At 44.7% G+C, this 17,743-nt stretch overlaps 1 protein-coding gene across 1 annotated transcript in view; it reads left to right on the top strand.

The window, feature by feature from the left end:
- The window catches only part of KIF26B (kinesin family member 26B), a 356,451-nt gene that overhangs the window by 319,431 nt on the left and 19,277 nt on the right, over nt 1-17,743 (top strand). Inside the window, exons 11-12 of the mRNA XM_044419364.1 lie at nt 8,849-9,011; nt 11,029-14,419. Coding sequence (XP_044275299.1) covers nt 8,849-9,011; nt 11,029-14,419 — 3,554 coding nt within the window. The remainder of the gene's footprint in view (nt 1-8,848; nt 9,012-11,028; nt 14,420-17,743) is intronic.

Below are 17,743 nucleotides of genomic sequence, written 5' to 3'. Positions count from 1 at the left end.
AGAGGCTCTTTCCTGATCCGGTACTATTTCTAAACATAGTACTTCTAATCTTTAGTGTCTCTAAATGTCAGCTATCTATCTGTATTACCATATGACTAGGGTTATGATGAACCCTTTCAGAATCTGCCACTGCAGAATCCACAGACTTCCTCTCATGCTTGGTCCAGGCCTGCAAAGCAAGCCAAACCAAGAGGAAGTCCACGAACATTTTCAGACCCCAGTTGCAAAACTGGCAACCATGCCCAGCCACTGTTTCCCAGCCAACATTCTTCTCCACCCGCTGCTGCCAGTAGCAGTACATGCAGAAAAGGGGTGCAGTGAGCAGACGTGCTGGCCACTGTTCCTGCTGGCCCACCTTCTTCCTCAGTCACTGATGCTTCCCAATTCCCGGTGGCAGTAGCAGAAGAATTGGCACTGCTTCTGCAGCATGCACAGTTCAATTCCTGGCAAGTGCCCACAACCCCTGGGCGCATGCACCGGGAACTCAGATTCTGCGCTGCTGTAAAGTGGACTGGAGTCCAGGAACCTAGGAAACCTAGTAAATGTTGTGCACAAAATGGATTCCTCACACATCCTTACTTAGGACATCTGTATCTTGTTTTCCCCATTGCATTTTGCAGTGGTTTATAATAACAAATATAAAACTGTTCAAATCATGACAAGCAGAATATGTTTAAAACAAATCTTCAGCCAACAGGCAACAGATTCAGAACATGTTGAAAGAAGAAAGTGTTTGCTCTTGTTTGACATGCAACAGGAACTTCAGCTACATCCAGCAATGTCTGGAGCTGTGACGAGACCTCCTCTTCTATTACTTTGCCCAGACAGGGTAGGACAAAAAAAAAGTCCCTGTAACGTCAATATCCAATAATGTCTTGTTTGTTCCACCAAATACCTTTAAATGATGGATTGAATACATGAATTAAATTTCCAGATCAGACATCTTTGTTCTGTAGGGTTTGTTAGAACATGGACCTCTTGCTTGAACTGAACTCTGAATAAGGCTGAAATCAGTTTCCTGGGTTCACACATGAAAAGCCATGGTAGGATTGTTTGTTGTGTCATTCAAACCCAGTCATATTTCTACATGGAGTGTTTTGTCTTTAGAGACCATGATAAGAAACAACTGTTTGTTCCATGGTTTCTTTATACCATGATGTCTTCTTGTGATGTCCAGATCTGGCGGGATGGTTTTCCATGGTCTTGGTACGCAGCTAGCACAGAGTTCCTGGGAAAAAGCAGCTGCAGCAGGAACCACGCAAGCTTCTACAGTCTTCTTCTGCTTAGTATCAGATGAGTCACCGCCTACCTTGCTCCTACGCGCTGCTCTCTATTCTCATCCGTCTCCAGCTCTTCTGCTTTCCTCTAGCTGTCTATCTGTTGTAATAGTTTTCCAGCAGCAGAGATGTGCCTTATGCCGCTCAAACAGCAACCTTGGAGCCAGCCACTTTCTGCACTCCTATCTGCCTGTACAGATATGTGAGGGTCAGCAGGGTCAGCCTGCTTCGTAGGGCTGTGAGTCTTGCACAGCACTGGCCAGGAACTGAGCCCCACACAACCACTGTGCAAATGGCATCCCTCTTCCATGCACATGATTTGCAGCCTTTGTACTGCACATGATGGGGAAGTAAGTTGCCTGTTGCACAGCTGAGGTTCTTCTAGCGTTTGCAGACTTTCTGTCCATTCAGCTCACTTTCTAAGACAGGGCTGAGCACAAGAGGAAGCCTGCAAACTGAAGAGAATGAGATACCAGGTAAGATCGCCACAATCCCACCTGCCTGTTTTCCCTTGTGTTTTCAAGCAAAAGCATGTCTTGCATGTCTTTTAAAGTCAGCTTTTTGAATGGAGACATACAGGTGACACAGTGGCATTAAAAAGGGGAGTTTTTCCTGAAGGAATGCTGCCCTTGACTGCACTTTCCTTGCTATCCTCTACTCATATGTTATGTATAATACTCATCAGGGCTGTCAACAAGCCCACTGTCGCAGCTCTACCCTGCTAGATCTGCAGCACAGACAGTTCCCTGAAAGTCAACCTATCACTATTCTGAGGGAACTGCAGCATGGGATGCCTCTGGAAAGCTGGAGCCAGAAAGACACACTCTGGTCCATCCCTGACATGGCCGCCAAAGAATATGGACACTGGGGAGGATACTGTCAGCAACACCCAGCCTCTTCTCCCAAAGCACTGCGGCCTCCCAGACTCTTTATCTGCAGTCCTCCTTAGACAAAATCCCATTGGTTACAGAGGAACAGCACCTGCAGGACCTGTAAAAGAGTGATTCCTATTTTTTTGGTCCAAAGGAGAACAGGACACCTTCAGCAATATGTGGACCAGCCCAGACAATCGGGGTACTTGAAGTCCACACAAGAACAATCTCTTTCCATGGATTTTGGAGCAACTAAAAAAAATGGGGCTAACTGTTGCTTACCCCAACATAGTGCAAGAATAAACTCAAGAAGAAGCTCAAGAAGGCCATCTTGCACAGCAAGTGCTCTGGGGAGGCTTCCAAAAGCATACTCTTTTATGGCAAGACTTGCATCATCATCTGCTCAACATCACGCCTGGCTACACTGCAGGAAGAGGATCCCTTCCTTCCCAGCTCCAAGAGTGCACTGCAAGCCCATGGGGGATCCAGTAACCATCCAGAAACTCCCCATCCACCACTTCCTCCATCTCCACTTTGAGGTGTGTTTTGCTGTGCGACATGTACTGGAAGACACACAATGCTTTTCCCATAGGGCGGGGTCTGCCGCTTTCACTACCTGCTGCTGCACCTGCCTCATCCCACTTCTGTGGCAACCTGCCTTGCCCCCTCATTTCAAGGTGCCCTGGAAGTTTCTCTGTTCCACCCTCTCACACACCACTCTTTCCCCTGTTTCTGCCTCCTCCTCCTCCTTCACATTGCTCTTTGGGCACAGTGGCAAGAGATTTGCACATCATGGTGCCCAGCACACATCCAGACTTGCTTGGCATTACAGTCCATGCCATTTCAGAGACCCATTATAGTGATGAGGACCACCAATATGGGGAAAATGGATTTTTCAACTGGATTCTCTGAATCCCTGGTCCATTTTGCAAGCTTACCTGTGCCAGAGGAGAGGAACTGAGCATCTGCACTGTGAAGCTGCACCTGATAGGGTCCTGCCCCTTCTTCAATCAGCAACTTCTGGTGATGTCTGCTAGTCTGGACTAGGAAAGAAGAGGTGTGATCACTTCCTTGGTGGCTGAAGAGCTATGTTTGGACAGATGCTTGGTCCTAGATTGAACCCCTTTTCATGAAAAGGCAGTGTGGATTTCCATCCTGGATGTTTTTATGCTACTTTCCGCATGTCCAAGGCCACCTTGGAGATCATTGCTTCTGGAATGGGGCCAATAATCAAGTGTCAGGACATGATCATGAGAAGTTCAACTGAGCCAAGGAAGCACCCTATATAATCCTATACAATCTGGCTTTCAACATTGGCAACTCCCCCTAAATACTACCTTTAGCATGGTAATTCTACCATGTCTAAGCTTTTCTGAAAAACAATTCACACCATCAGCGAGGTCTACCTGGCACATGTGATGAGGGTGGGAATGAACTTTTAAAAAATGAAGGACCTGCACAGATGGGGTTTCCTCAGGTGGGGGCCCCAGATCCCATGCAAATGCAGGTGTTGGCCTGCCCCCAAGCAGGGGAGAGAAGTACTGCAACTGGAAATGGTGCTACAGGCTCTGGTGGACTCCAAGCAGGGTTCTAGATGTGTCTGCAGGGGTTTCTGGGTGGAGTCATGATATGGCCATCTTCTGGAATTCTCCCTTCTTCAACAAAGTAGAGAGAGACATCTTCTTTTGAAGCCCCGCCTGCACTTGTTAATGTGAAGCCCATTCACCCCCTGATCCTGGGTGACCAGGCTTTCTCTTTGCAGTCATCACTGATGGCACTCTATCACACTCCCAGAGTAGCCAAGCAGAAGAACTTCAGCTGCTGCCACAGCTGAATGAGACTCCTGTGGAATGCACCTAAAGGTGAGTAAGTGGCGCCTATACACCCTGCTCGATACAGAGTACGACATTGTCCCAGAGGTGTTGGTTGTATTGTTGTGAAATGAGGGGGCATGTGTTGCTTGAGAAGAATTCAGAAGTGGCTGGGTTGGGTGACAGAAATGATGCTGTATTGGTCAACACTGGGCCAAACTACCCCCCACCCATCCTCTGAGCCTCCCTACCCACTTGCGGCCAGGTGAGGGCACACAGGATCCACGCAGCTATTTCTCAGTGGATCTGGGAGAACTACCCATGAAAGTACTGTCCCTAGGCCAACGTCCTTCATCCTGGCTTGGATGCAAGGAGGCATCTCAGAAGTGGCCAGAATAGAATGGCCAATCAGGACTTTTTGTCCTGTAGACAATATGCAGGTGATAGATCATCAGACAAATGAATTTTCCCCACAGTAGTTCTGCCGGCAGCTCTAAGCGCTCTTAGTGCTTTGTTGAATGCAAGTATGGTACATAGATGTGCAGTCAGATTATTGTGCCGGGAGAGAAAGGAAAGTATAACGCCTTCCTGTAAAAGTAGCAGACCTGTATCCAGTAGTTGGAAATGTGTTAGCACTGTGAAAATGCTATACTGGAGTTAAGAGTGACAGCTTTTGGGCAGATTTCAATAGGTATTTTTGCCACATAGGACTCTGTAGTTTCCATCTGAATGCTTCTTCTCCATGAACCAAGACACTCTGTGGTGATGCTGAAATAAAGCTGTGCTTCTCTACAGATGTGTCTTTCTCATAGGAAGGGTCGGGGGTGTTGCTGGGAGGATGTGTCCCTGTTAATGATTTCTTTGGAATGTATTTCCTGGGGTGGGAGTGGGGAGAAGGACTCTCCTTAATATAGAGCTCAAAGGATAGGAGGAGATGTACGTGTGAACAAAATTGAAGAAGCTGGAAATTTGGCTGGTGGGTGGTGGAGGATGGTGGAAAGCAACCACTGGAAGGCATCCTATCAACAAGACAAGGAAGGAATGAGGGAGGGAGCATGAGCAGCCAGGGCATTTCTGGTGCCAGAAGCGGAGTCAAAAGAAGGGAAGGGAGAGAGAAGCATTTAAACCAGGGTGGATGGGTTCTGGAGGGTAGCTTTTGTGGACATGGGCACTTCCTGAAGCATCTTGAAGCAGGGGCAAGAACAGGGAGAGGGAAAACAGCAGTGGGATCAAATGAACACATGAGATGCTGGAAGGAAATGGGTGCTGTAGCAGTTTACAGGGTGGAAGAGTGCAATGCACCTTGGGACTAAATTAAAGGTGTGGTGGCCAATGGGATACATGCCGCCAATGGGAGGTCTCAAAAGTGGGAGGTTTGAGCGGGGAGGATGGAAACTTCGCTAATGTGGAAACCACTTGATGACTGCACAGGTTGCTTTTCATGATGTGTGAACCTGCCCAATGTAAGATGTTGTGAATGTGGGGGGATTTCACTGCCAGATTTAATCACAATAGTCTGTGATATTATCAAGGTCACCATCAGTTGTACCACCAGTGCAATTCTTTGGTTGTAAGCGCTGCCCCCTTCCTCCTTGGTTTGGTGTGGTCTTTCCAAGACCCAGCTACAATGAGTGTGTGCCTTCTGCCCAGAAACTTCAAGCTGCTAAGTTGTTTGGTTGATAACTGTTTTTCAAGAGTAAAGAAGTTCCTTGGCTCCTGCTGCTCCATGGCGTTAGGACAAACGAGCTGGAAGGTCATCCCACACATGAAGTATTTTTCACCAATCCCAGAGTACTAAACAAGGAAATACTACAAACTAGGAAATGATATTACAGCAGTGTGGCAGCTGTATTACATTCTCCAAAGCCTCAGACTTCTCAAATTAAGCCAGCCTGAATCAAGAGACGGATGTCCATTGGTATCTGAGAGTGCACGAACCTGAAACACCATCACAGCCATGGGATTAATTCCAGGGTCGTTCTGCAGCTGGGGGCCCGGGACAAATGCCTTGTACAAGCTGCTACCTCTTACACTTTTACAGCCAGCCTGGGAGTTCTAATGGCCAAGTCCATGGTGGCCGTTAGGGGGCCAGGGGCTATGTGACGCCATTTGACGCCATGCCCTGTGTCTCCAATCATGCCATAATGATTGGGACCCCTTTGTGACCGCAGGAGAGCTTGGTCAGATGGTGTCTCAAGTCATTAGGTTAAGTATAATGAGCCGCCTGCTTATTAGGGTTTGTTTGTTTGTCATTCACATCCTGCCAACATCTGAATTGAATTTACTGGTGCTTAAACTGTGGAACACCCTTCTTGGATAGGTTCCTCTTCCTCCTTTCCTGATGACTTTCCTGTGGCTTGTAAAAACTTTTCTCTTTCAGCAGTTATTTGGTTTGCCAAAATATTGGGTGTTTTATCTCCCTGGTTTTGCTATCTCCTATCTCTTTTTATCTTTGACATTGCAGTTTTATATTATGCATTTCCTATTTTAACAATTGTTGTAAGCTGCCTTGAGCATTATGATGGGTGAGATGTACATTTTGTAGATAAATCAAGAGCTGACAAGAGGCGCAGCTGGAAACAAGTTATGCACATGCCTGATAGGAATACACCGTATTTACCGAGCTCATTTGGCAATGGAGTATAATCTCCTTAATCAGGAAACAGAGTTAACTCCCAAAGAGCAGCTTTAGAAAAGTGGCTTCCAAGATTTCCTGCACCCAGAATCTCAGATGGGAATATCAAGGTAGAACTTGAACCTTCCACATAAGTGCATTTGATTTTGTGTGCATAGATTTGACAAAGGATTTGCATTTTGATAGAGGTGACGGCTGAACCTTCTGGTTTTTCATCAGCATGCAGTGCATACAAGACATAATCTCCCTTGGCACTGCCGTGCATTCAGAGGAGGCAATGGTAAATGGCAGCTCTCCTTTGGGATAGGAGGAAAGTATCTGGAATTCTGCAGTCAGGGCTTCAGATCTATCTTTGTGGGCTCTTGCACACTCCATTTTTACTGCCCTAATCCTCTATAAAGCTGCCATGAGAACGTGGTTCCTGTTGTACTTGTAAGAAATATGTTTACTTTATTTATGTAACAATATTTTTATACCACCTGTCATGGGGAATATATCCAGGTGGCTTATAATAAAAAAGCCACAATACAAATAAAATTAAGGTAAAATGATCAGTACACAACATCCGTTAATGAAAAATCTTAAGACAAGTGTTGCAAATCAACAAACATGGCGGCAAATAGAACTCTTCAACCTGTACTGAAACCATACTGTAGTTGGCACATGTTTTATGGGAGGGGGGTATTCCAGAGAGAGTCTTAGCAATTTTATGTTACTACTTTTCCACAAGAAAAAGGGAGATAAACCATATTTATTTGTGTATGTATGCAAAGACCTACTAAAACAAATAACCACAAAAGTGAAAGAAAGAGAGAGAGGGGGAGAAACTTTCCCTTGTGTCAGAAAGCAACAGCTAGCCCAACAAAACAAATATATATATTTTCCCAACTATTTCCTGTGGACAGACAAATTCATGAAAATATGAATGTCCCATTAATCTCAATCCATGCACCAGGGATATATACACTCTGGCCACTTAGTGACACCTTTTAGCCTCTCAATAGCCAGAAGTATATGAATCATTGCCATCTGAAGAGGTTCCCTGTGCCCTCTCAGGAATTGAATCCTATTAATTCAATAATATTATTTTATTATTATTATTCGATTTATATCCTGCCTTTTTCCTACAAAGGGCTCAAGGCAGCTTCCATTATCTCTCCTCCTCCATCTTATCCCCACAACAACAACCCTGTGAGGTAGGTTGGGCTGAGAGACTGTGACTGGCCCAAAGTCACCCAGTTGGCTCCATGGCCGAGTGGGGACTCGAACCCAGATCCTCTGAGTCCCAGTCCCATGCTCTTAACCACTACACCACACTGGCTCTAATTATTACTACTAATAATAATATATTAATCGATCCTATACAATAGACAGATAAATAGATAGAGTGATTAAGAGCAGGGTTTTTAAATGAACCATGCATTTCTCCAGCACCTCTCCCATTCATTTCAATGGGTCCGTCAAAGGAGAAGCTGCCCGTGGATTGTGCCCTTGTTAATAGCATTCAATATATGCTTCTCTCCACAATTGCATATATACAGGGACTGAGTCACCCTATGCATTGTTAACAGAAGCAAGAGGTTTTTTTAACAAAACAAGAAAAGCCTTTTGTTGATTTTTTTGACAGCACACCACTGTTGAAGTATTAAGCTGGTTGCATAAATGATTTGCATTTGCACGGCTCCTTCACTGCACACACAATTGTGTTGCAATACCATTTTCAGGTCTCATTACAATCACTGGGAGTGTTAAAGAAGACAACAAGTTGGCAGGGTATTAAAATTTTAAAACTGAGTTTATCCAGTGATGCAGTGAATGACAGGAAAGAAAGATGGCACAAAGTAATCCCATATTCAGACATCACAAAGAATGAACAGAAATGATCATTTCTTTTCAGTGCTATTCCTTCCAAGCCTTACTTTTTTTTTTAATGCAGCAATATTTTCTTTTTTAAAATTCCAACTAGCCTTGAATAGGTGCCTGGCTGTTAATTGGTGTCCCATATTAAAAGCAGTAATACTGCAAAAATTAGCTGGGTAAATAGAGACAGGCAGAAACCCCTTAAAACTCTATTCAGCTAGTTGATTTTCCAGCTCATTCAGCTGCAGATGTAGTGCACAAGAATCCCAAAGAACCATACTAATTAGTATTCCATTAAAAAAGAAGAAATCTTGCTGAGACCTGGAGTTGCATCCCAACAGTCAAAGTGAAACACGGCTCACTAATGTAGCCTTAATTCTTTTTATTTTGCAGAGACAGCAAGCTGACCATGTTGCTCCGGGAGTCCCTTGGGAACATGAACTGCCGTACCACCATGATAGCTCACATTTCGGCAGCTGCTGGGAACTATGCTGAAACACTTTCTACTATCCAGATTGCATCCAGGGTCTTAAGAATGAAGAAAAAGAAAACTAAGGTAAGGGCAAGGGGAAACTCCTTTGTTGTCTTTCACTGGAAAAAGACCAAGATCTTAACTAAATACAGAAGGCCTTGAAGCACAGCTTCCAACAAAATCAATATTCATAATTTCTGTATGCATGGCAGTGTATGGGGGAAATCTTGTTTAGCATTAGTGGAATGATTTCATTTTTATAACAGTTACAGATACAGTAGAGGGTTCAAATTCTTGTATTTCTTTCTTAAGGCGTTCAGTCTTGGTTAAAATTCAGCTGATAAACTTTATTATCATTCGCATTAGTGACCTAAGGGTTGTTAAATGTAAGCTGAGGTCAATTAACAAATTCCACAAATAACATTGCACAACTCTGTTCATAGAATGAAATCTCTGGAAAAGAACCAGCTGTATGGGGCTAATTGCTCTTATTAACAAGTACAAACTTTAAAAAAAACAAACAAACAAGAGTAGTTAATGTGGTCGAGCTGGTACTGCTAATTCGGCCAGTGCATTTGAAGATAGTGCCATCATTTATCTTGTGAGTGAGGATGAAAGTTGAGAGGTTTGGTATTATCTAAATTCAATATAATATTGTTTTGAAGTTCATGTTTCTGAGGTGAAGGGAGGTATCAAATAATCACTGTCACCATCTTAACTGGGCCCACTTCCCAGTGTTCATTTCTGATAAAATCAAGAACTTACACACTTGTACAGCAAGTATGTTTGATCCAAATTAGCAAAAATAATAGTGCAGCACAAGATATTTCATTAAACGACAGAACAAGGTGAAATTTTCAGAGTTTCCCAAGACTTCATTTGGCGAGTTCATTCCATCTCAATTACTGAGATATCTAGTGCTGTTCTCTTCCTCGTTCCTCGTTATAGCAACTAAATCTGTGAGAGCAGGGCTTTTATAGTGCTGGTGGCCACATCTGGAAGTCCTTCCCTAATGACACCTTCCTCACTCCCACCATTTCTGCCACCAAGTAATGTCCTTTTTATTTTATAAAATTCCTTCCTTTAAGCACATAATAGGACATAACCTGATATGGACCCATACTGCCTCATGCAAGGGGAGGCCCAGTTGAATCCATATATAGTTAGTTCTCTTAGTTTCTTATTTTTATCCTCTTAGTAATGGAATTGTTTTTTTTTTTCATTAGCTTTTACTTTTAGTAGGTTTTGAAAGTGGCAAAACTTATAAAATGTATAAATAAAATTAGTTTTCATACTGTAGTCCTAGTTACTGATGCTCATTTAAAAAGCAAGCCCCTTTCCTTCCCCCACCCCATGTCAAGGATTGATATCAGGAAACAAGCTTTAACTGTATCAAAATCTATATAACTTGCCCAGAAAAGTTGTGCAATCCTTTCTTGGGGGTGTTGCAAGAGATTACAGAACAGGTGCCCATGCATCTGTAAGTGACTTTGTTTCCTGATGTGCCTTAAATGCAAGTATGAGACGATACTATTGAGGAACAGTGTGGTTGAGTGAGTAGAAATTTGCAGTGGGAACTAAGACATCTGTGTTTAAGCAAAGACCATATTGTCTTGGGCAAGTCACTGCTGTCCAGTCTCTGTTCTTCACTTGAAAATAGTATACCCATATGTCATAACAAAGGGATAAGGAACTATTCAGATTTAACACATTTGTAATAAATCAGTATTTCTTTCACTTAGGAACTCTCTTTTTTTACTGCAATGTTGCTCTAATGCTACATACACATGAACAAGTGGTATGGTGGCTGTTTATATACAGCCACGTGGAGTTACTTAAGCTGCCAAAGTGTTCTTCAGCAGGAGCGTACTGTGTGGTCCATGGCACCAAAATCCATCACTCCAAGCTTGTGACTAATACAGAGAAAGTCACCAGGCTCATGTGGTCCTCTGCTACACGTAACGTAACGCATTCTTCGAATGATGAAACCAAGCAGTCGCCACACATGTCACTATTTATGTGTGTGCCTCAGGGCTGGCTGTCAACCCCTGAGAAGGGATTGGCTGGAATTCAAACGTTGTCTTTCTTTTCCTTTTCATAGTACACATCGAGCTCTTCTGGAGGAGAAAGCTCTTGTGAGGAAGGGAGAATGAGGAGACCAACCCAGCTGAGACCTTTCCATTCTCGGAATGTTGTTGATCCTGACTTCCCTATTCTTCATTTGTCAAGTGACCCGGATTATTCTTCCAGCAGTGAGCAGTCATGTGACACTGTCATTTACGTTGGTCCCAATGGCACCGCCCTCTCGGACAAGGAGCTGACGGATAATGAAGGCCCCCCTGATTTTGTCCCCATAGTCCCTGCTCTTCAGAAAACCAAAACCGAAGGCAAGCTGGAGGAAATGTGTGAGACTGCCCCCAGCACCTCTGAAAGAGACTGCTTGAAGTGCAATACATTTGCAGAGCTCCAGGAGAGGTTAGACTGCATTGATGGCAGTGAGGAGACAGATAAATTTCCGTTTGAGGAACTGGCTGTTCAGTTTAGTGCAGACCAAGTCACAAAGTGCCCTTTGTCAGGCCAAGTGGCAGAGCACGGTGACACGTCAGAACCAGACCGGGAAGAGGGCCTCATGGACTGCCAAGAGCCTGTTGAGGATGTTAGGGAAAACCTGAATGCAACAGCCAGCAAAATTCCAGGAAACCATTCTCCTGCTCACACTGGCATGTTTAATGAGGTTTCCACTCCTCCGTCCCCCAGGAGTGTCACAGGCAGCCCTAGCAGTCAGATTAACTGTGCCCAGCAGTCCCACTGCACAGACTTGCAAAGCAGCCGAGAAAGCCTCAACAGCTGTGGCTTTGTAGAAAGCAAGCCACGGCCCATGGGCTCCCCACGGCTTGGTATTGCTAGCCTTTCCAAGACATCCGAGTACAAACCACCTACTTCTCCTTCTCAGCGGTGCAAGGTTTATACCCAGAAGGGGGTATTGCCCAACCCTGCACCTCCACCATCATCACTAAGCAAGGATTCAGGGATGGTGTCCAGTGAATCTTTGATGCAGCCAGAGATCCGCACTCCTCCCATTGGAATGAGCCCTCAGATTATAAAGAAGTCCCTGTCTTCCAGCAGTGGAGATTATGGAGAGACTGTTGACAGTGCAGAGCAGCAGCAGCTGTCTCTTTCTTCTGACTCGAAGAAGGAGATTTTGAGCACCACCATGGTCACAGTGCAGCAGCCATTGGAGCTGAATGGAGAAGATGAGCTGGTGTTCACCTTGGTTGAAGAACTGACCATCAGTGGGGTTCTGGAAAATGGGCGGCCAACAAGTATTATCAGCTTTAATAGCGACTGTTCTGTGCAAGCTTTGGCTTCTGGGTCAAGGCCAGTCAGCATCATCAGCAGTATTAGTGAAGATCTTGAATGCTATGCCAGTACTGCTCCTGTCTCTGAGGTCAGCATCACTCAGTTTCTGCCTCTACCTAAAGTAGGACTGGTAGACAAGGCTGAAGAGGCTGAAAGCAGACGCTCTTCTATTAGCTCCTGGCTGAGTGAAATGAGTACTGGAAGTGATGGTGAACAGTCGTGCCACAGTTTCATAGCACAAGCATGCTATGGCCATGGGGAAGCGATGGCAGAAGCTTCTGTTTCTGAGCTCTCCAGAGCTGTACAGAACAATAGTGTGGGTTTTATAGAAGACAATCAGAAACCAGTGATGGAGGATATATTTGTACTGCCAGAGGTGGTTGAAGAAAGTATTACTAAAATGTCACCCATCAAAGGTTGTAAAATATCTGCCCTGGGAAAGACAACAGTCACTATATCAAACACAGCAAGCCTCAGCAGTTGTGAAGGATTCATTCCAATGAAGACCAACATTACAGTCTATCCATGTATCGCTGTTAATCCCTTTAAGGCACAAGAAACTCATGAGGCTGTCTCAGCTGTAGCATCACCAGCAAAATTTCCACACCCTCAAGAAATGAAAGAAAGTGTAAGAAAAGAAATAAAATTTGATGATCCTTGGCTAAAGAGGGAAGACAGTGTGAAAAAGGAAAACAGTGTTCCCAAATCAGAAGTCACATCTGAGCAAATTAAGAAGCAGAAGTCAGCAGATAGGTTTAGTAGTAGCAGTGGGGAGACTTCTAGTTCCCCAGGAACTGAGAGCCTGAAGAGGGTGGTAGATGGGTGTGAGGTGGGACTGCCCTGTTCTTCAACCCACAGTCCAGTGCATTCTACTGAGAGCTTAAAGAATGGCAGCCTCACCAGAAGCTTCCAGAAGGCCAGCAAACTGGAAGACCTGGATGCAGTTTCATATCATTATGCTGAGGATAACAATGTGGCTGGTGGTTCTGCTTCAAAAGCCAGCCTGGAAAGAAGGGTTGCTTCCCCCAAGCACTGTGTGCTCACACGTCCAAAAGGGACACCACCGTTGCCTCCTGTGAGAAAATCTAGCCTTGACCAGAAGAACAGAGCCAGCCCCCAGCACAGTGCTTGCAATAGCAGCACCAGCAGCCCTTCCAATCAGCCAGCAGCTTTTCTGGCTGGTTTTCCTGATGAGCTGAATGGGAAACAAAAGGGTTCCAGTATGGATAGCAGTAACAATAGTAGCAGTAAATTGTTTAGTGCCAAACTTGAACAGCTGGCTAGCAGAACCAATTCCCTGGGAAGGTCCACCGGGAGCCACTATGAGTGCCTGTCATTGGAAAGGGCAGAGAGTCTGTCCTCTGTCAGCTCCAAGATGACACCAGGGAAAGACACCACAATGCCTAGAGCTGGAAGAAGTCTTAACCGTAGTGTCATGTCCTCACCAACTAACTCTGGCATTTCTCAGTCCGCAGGTGCCTCACCAAAGGCCAGTCAGTCAAAGATCTCTGCAGTGAGTAAGCTCCTGCTGGCAAGCCCAAAGGCTCGGAGTCTTGCTGCCTCAACCACCAAAACACTTAGCTTTTCCACAAAGTCCCTTCCTCAGTCTGTGGGACAGAGTTCAAATGTGCCTCCAAGCGGAAAGAATATGTCCTGGTCCACTCAGTCTCTCAGCAGGAGCAGGGGCTCTGGCGTTTCTTCAAAGCTGCCTCTCAGAGCTGTCAATGGGAGGATTTCAGAACTGCTGCAGGGAAGTGCAGGCACCCGAGGCCTGCAGATGCGCAGGAACTCGGACACAGATGACCGTGGTGGCACCCACGGGGACGAGAAGCCCTCTGTTCCCCTGCTGCCTTCACCTTACAGCAAGATCACTCCGCCGAGGAAGCCCCACCGCTGCAGCAGTGGCCACGGAAGTGACAACAGCAGTGTTCTGAGTGGGGAATTGCCACCTGCCATGGGGAAAACTGCCCTGTTCTACCACAGTGGGGGAAGCAGTGGCTATGAAAGCATGATGAGAGACAGTGAAGCGACGGGAAGTGCTTCCTCAGCCCAAGACTCTATGAGTGAGAACAGCAGCTCGGTCAGCGGGAGGTGCCGAAGTCTCAAAAATCCAAAGAAGCGCTCGAATGCAGGTATGTACTTGACTGCACTCGACTACGTTCTGCACAATAGCTGAAGTTCAGAGCAAGCTACATTTGTACAGAGCGGCAGACTTATCTTATATGGAAAATTAGAAACCAGGCCATTGATTTCGGGTGGGATTGTACAGAAGAAAGGTGAGGCTGAAAAACCAAGGCCAAATGTGGGTAAATGGAGCCTGAATTGTAAATAGAATACTATCTGACACTATAGAAAAGGGGTCCTATATAGGGGTCCCAAGGGGTCTTTGCACCCATGGGCACATTTTGGAATTCAAGAAACTTCTGTGGACACAACCACAAAAAGCCTAATCAGTGGATTGGCTATTTGGCATCTCCCTGTTGTTTCTGTGGGTCTTATGTCATGTCTTATTCACCCCCCCCACCCCACCCCATATTTATTGGATACTGCAACATTTCCTTCATAAAAGATTTTCCAATATAGCTAATTGTTGGAGGTACAATACAGAAAATACTTTGTTTGAACGAGTAATTTGGCCTGTTCAAACCATGTTCAGTGTTTCATTCTTTATCATATTGCACAAGTAAGTTTTGTATTGAAACGGTCTTTAATATCTACCGATTTTGTTTATTATTGCATTACATTTATATCCTGCCTTTTGCATGAAATCCAAGATTAATAGTGAGCTTCATGGCTGAGTGGGGTACTAGAACACAGATCTCTCAAATTCCAGTCCAAGAGTATATGTTCTGCAACACACTGATATATACACACTTTTAAATAATTTTACTTCCTCAAAATTAACAAATGGAAGGGGAAATTGATTCTCTGCATCTGCTTTGACAGAAAAAAGCCTGATATTGCAATATTGGAAGGAATAATACAGTGGGTTGCAGAACATACAATGCTTTTGATATATAAATTGATGGCATACAGGCACTACCTGCAAATGAATACTTATTTAGATGATTGGTCTATTGTTATTGAAGCCTAAGTAGAATCACTAAAATGTTGTGTGGAATGCCTGCGGCCATATTTGCCCTCCCGCCCCTTGAGATCAGCAGCAGGGGCTCTTCTCTGGGAGCCTTCCATAAGAGATATCAGGAAGCAAAGTACCTGGAGGAGGGCTTTCTCTCCGGTGGCGCCCCATCTGTGGAATGCGCTCCCCAGAGAGGTCCGCCTGGTGCCGTCATTATTTGTTCTTCGGTGCCAGGTCAAGACCTTTTTATTCAAACAGTATTTTAATAATCTTTAATATTTATAGTTTTAATTATGCAGCCAGTGTGTTTCCAAGTTTTAATTGTAATTTTAATTCTATTTGTTTTATTTATTTGTTGTTGTGAGCCATCCCGAGGCTGTGTAGCAATGGAGATGGCATATAAAAACTTTAAATAAATAAATAAATTTCATGCAAAACCATGTATTCATATTTTTAAATCCTGAAAAATTAATCAGTGCTTGGGTACACACTAGCACCATACTGGGGATGTTTTTGTGGGTGCCATTGGAGGTTCCCACAGGTGCCCCATTGGCACCCCACTATAAAATATCCCTACTACTCACAGGAAGTTATATGGAAGAGAATCTCCATGCTTTGGGGTACATAAGTGAACTCTTCTGTTAAATCAAACTCTTTTTGGTTGTACCATTTTCCTTCTGGAAAGGAATTTTTCTCCGTTCATTCTTCTTCGTGTGCCTAAACTTTACATCACCTGTTTGGATGGAAATTGCTGTTTAGATGTGTTTTTCTCTGCTGGGTTCCTTGACTCTATATTTTGATTAAGAGCATGTGAAATATTTTCATCAGATATAATTCTCCCAAATGTATTAGCATTAGCGTTCATGTTCAGTGTATTACTGTTCCTAACTACAACACTAACCCATCATCCTGTTTTTTCTTTTCTCTGTTCTGTGTTTTGCAACCCTATTCAAGTGGAGATGTATAGGATTGCACTGCACATGGTTTCTAATAGTGGTGATGTGACATAGGGCAGCGTCGATGGAGGCAGGCTGTGACAGCAGACATCTGGGTCTCAGTGGGAGGTTAGGAGCCATTTTATACATTGTTGGGAGGATGACAGCTGGAAGCAGCCCTGCAGGTCCTCATCCTTCACTAGGCAGCTTGTATGCAGTCTCCCCTCTCCCCTCTCCCCCTTGATCTCAGTTGCCTGCACACTTGTCTCTGCTGCTCGTGGTCGCTGCTGGCCATTCAGCTCCAGCTTCCATTGTTCTTTAGGGCAGATCTGACAAAAGGCAGTGCTGCTGTTCCAATAGGAGGGTTGCAGAGAGCACCTGTCTCCTCCCCAGGGCCGTCTTAATGCATGGGCCTGATGGGCACTTGCCCGTGGGCCCCATACTAATCTGTGTATGTTAACCCTTGGAAAATTGGAGAACTTCCAAAATTAACAGTAGTTGTAGTTGTCGTAGGGGCCCCAGTACACTGCTTTGCCCGGGGCCCATGATGCTGTTAAGACGGCCCTGCTCCTCCCCTCTGGACTGATTCAACTGTGCGACTACAATGTGTGGTCCGGTAAGGCAAGACCAAGCTGAATGTGGGACACGTTCCAAAAGTGGCTCCTTGGCCAGTTGCTGAAACGAATGTCTTGTAAGAGATGCTGCACTAGAGTGACCTTGGTAGGAATCACAGACGAGGGATAGTAGAGCTCAGTAAGCTTTGGCATCAGCTTGCTGCTTCCCTCACCTTGATTTCTGCTTGTATTTGTGTCTCTTGTTCATTTTGCACAGACTGGACAATTATGCAGAACTAACAGCTGTTGGATGTTAAAGTGACGCAAATGATTCCCAAATTTACAAAGCTGCCCAAACTTCCCCATAGACTCAAGTGTGGGTGATTTTAAAAGTGTGCATTTTAAGAAAGTTGCTCATCTTCTAGGTACACATTTTGCAGATGTGAAGCTGGGTTTGGCAATTAACATTTTTTGGGAAGGTATGCGCCACTTTGTGCTGGCATTCAGGATTACAAATAGGCCATTTTCAAGTGATCTGTGAACCAAAACTATATTCTCATATAACCCTAGACCTTGGCATATTCTGGTAATTCGTTTCTCTAGTGCCAAAGTCAGTAAGATGATCCGCATAGTATAATTGGCCTTAAGGGGGGTGGGGGGGTGGAGAAAAAAGTAAATTGTAGGCTTCCTCTTTCCCCTGTCACCACACATACAACCCAGTTCACATTCTAGTCAGAAGTAGGAAGTGTTAACCCTTTGCCCTCCACTATGGTCAGGATCAATGAGTTCCTGTTGGAGAGAACACAGAAATCAGCAGCTTGAATCTAACACATTTTCCACACATGTGGCTACAAAGTGGGTGACGCAGGACAGAGCCAGCCCACTCTT

This window comes from Varanus komodoensis, unplaced genomic scaffold (genome assembly GCF_004798865.1).
Source record: "Varanus komodoensis strain SLA01 unplaced genomic scaffold, ASM479886v1 scaffold1, whole genome shotgun sequence".
Taxonomy (NCBI): Eukaryota; Metazoa; Chordata; class Lepidosauria; order Squamata; family Varanidae; genus Varanus; species Varanus komodoensis.
Note: the sequence above shows the minus strand (reverse complement) of the source record. Positions and strands in the feature narration are given on the sequence as shown.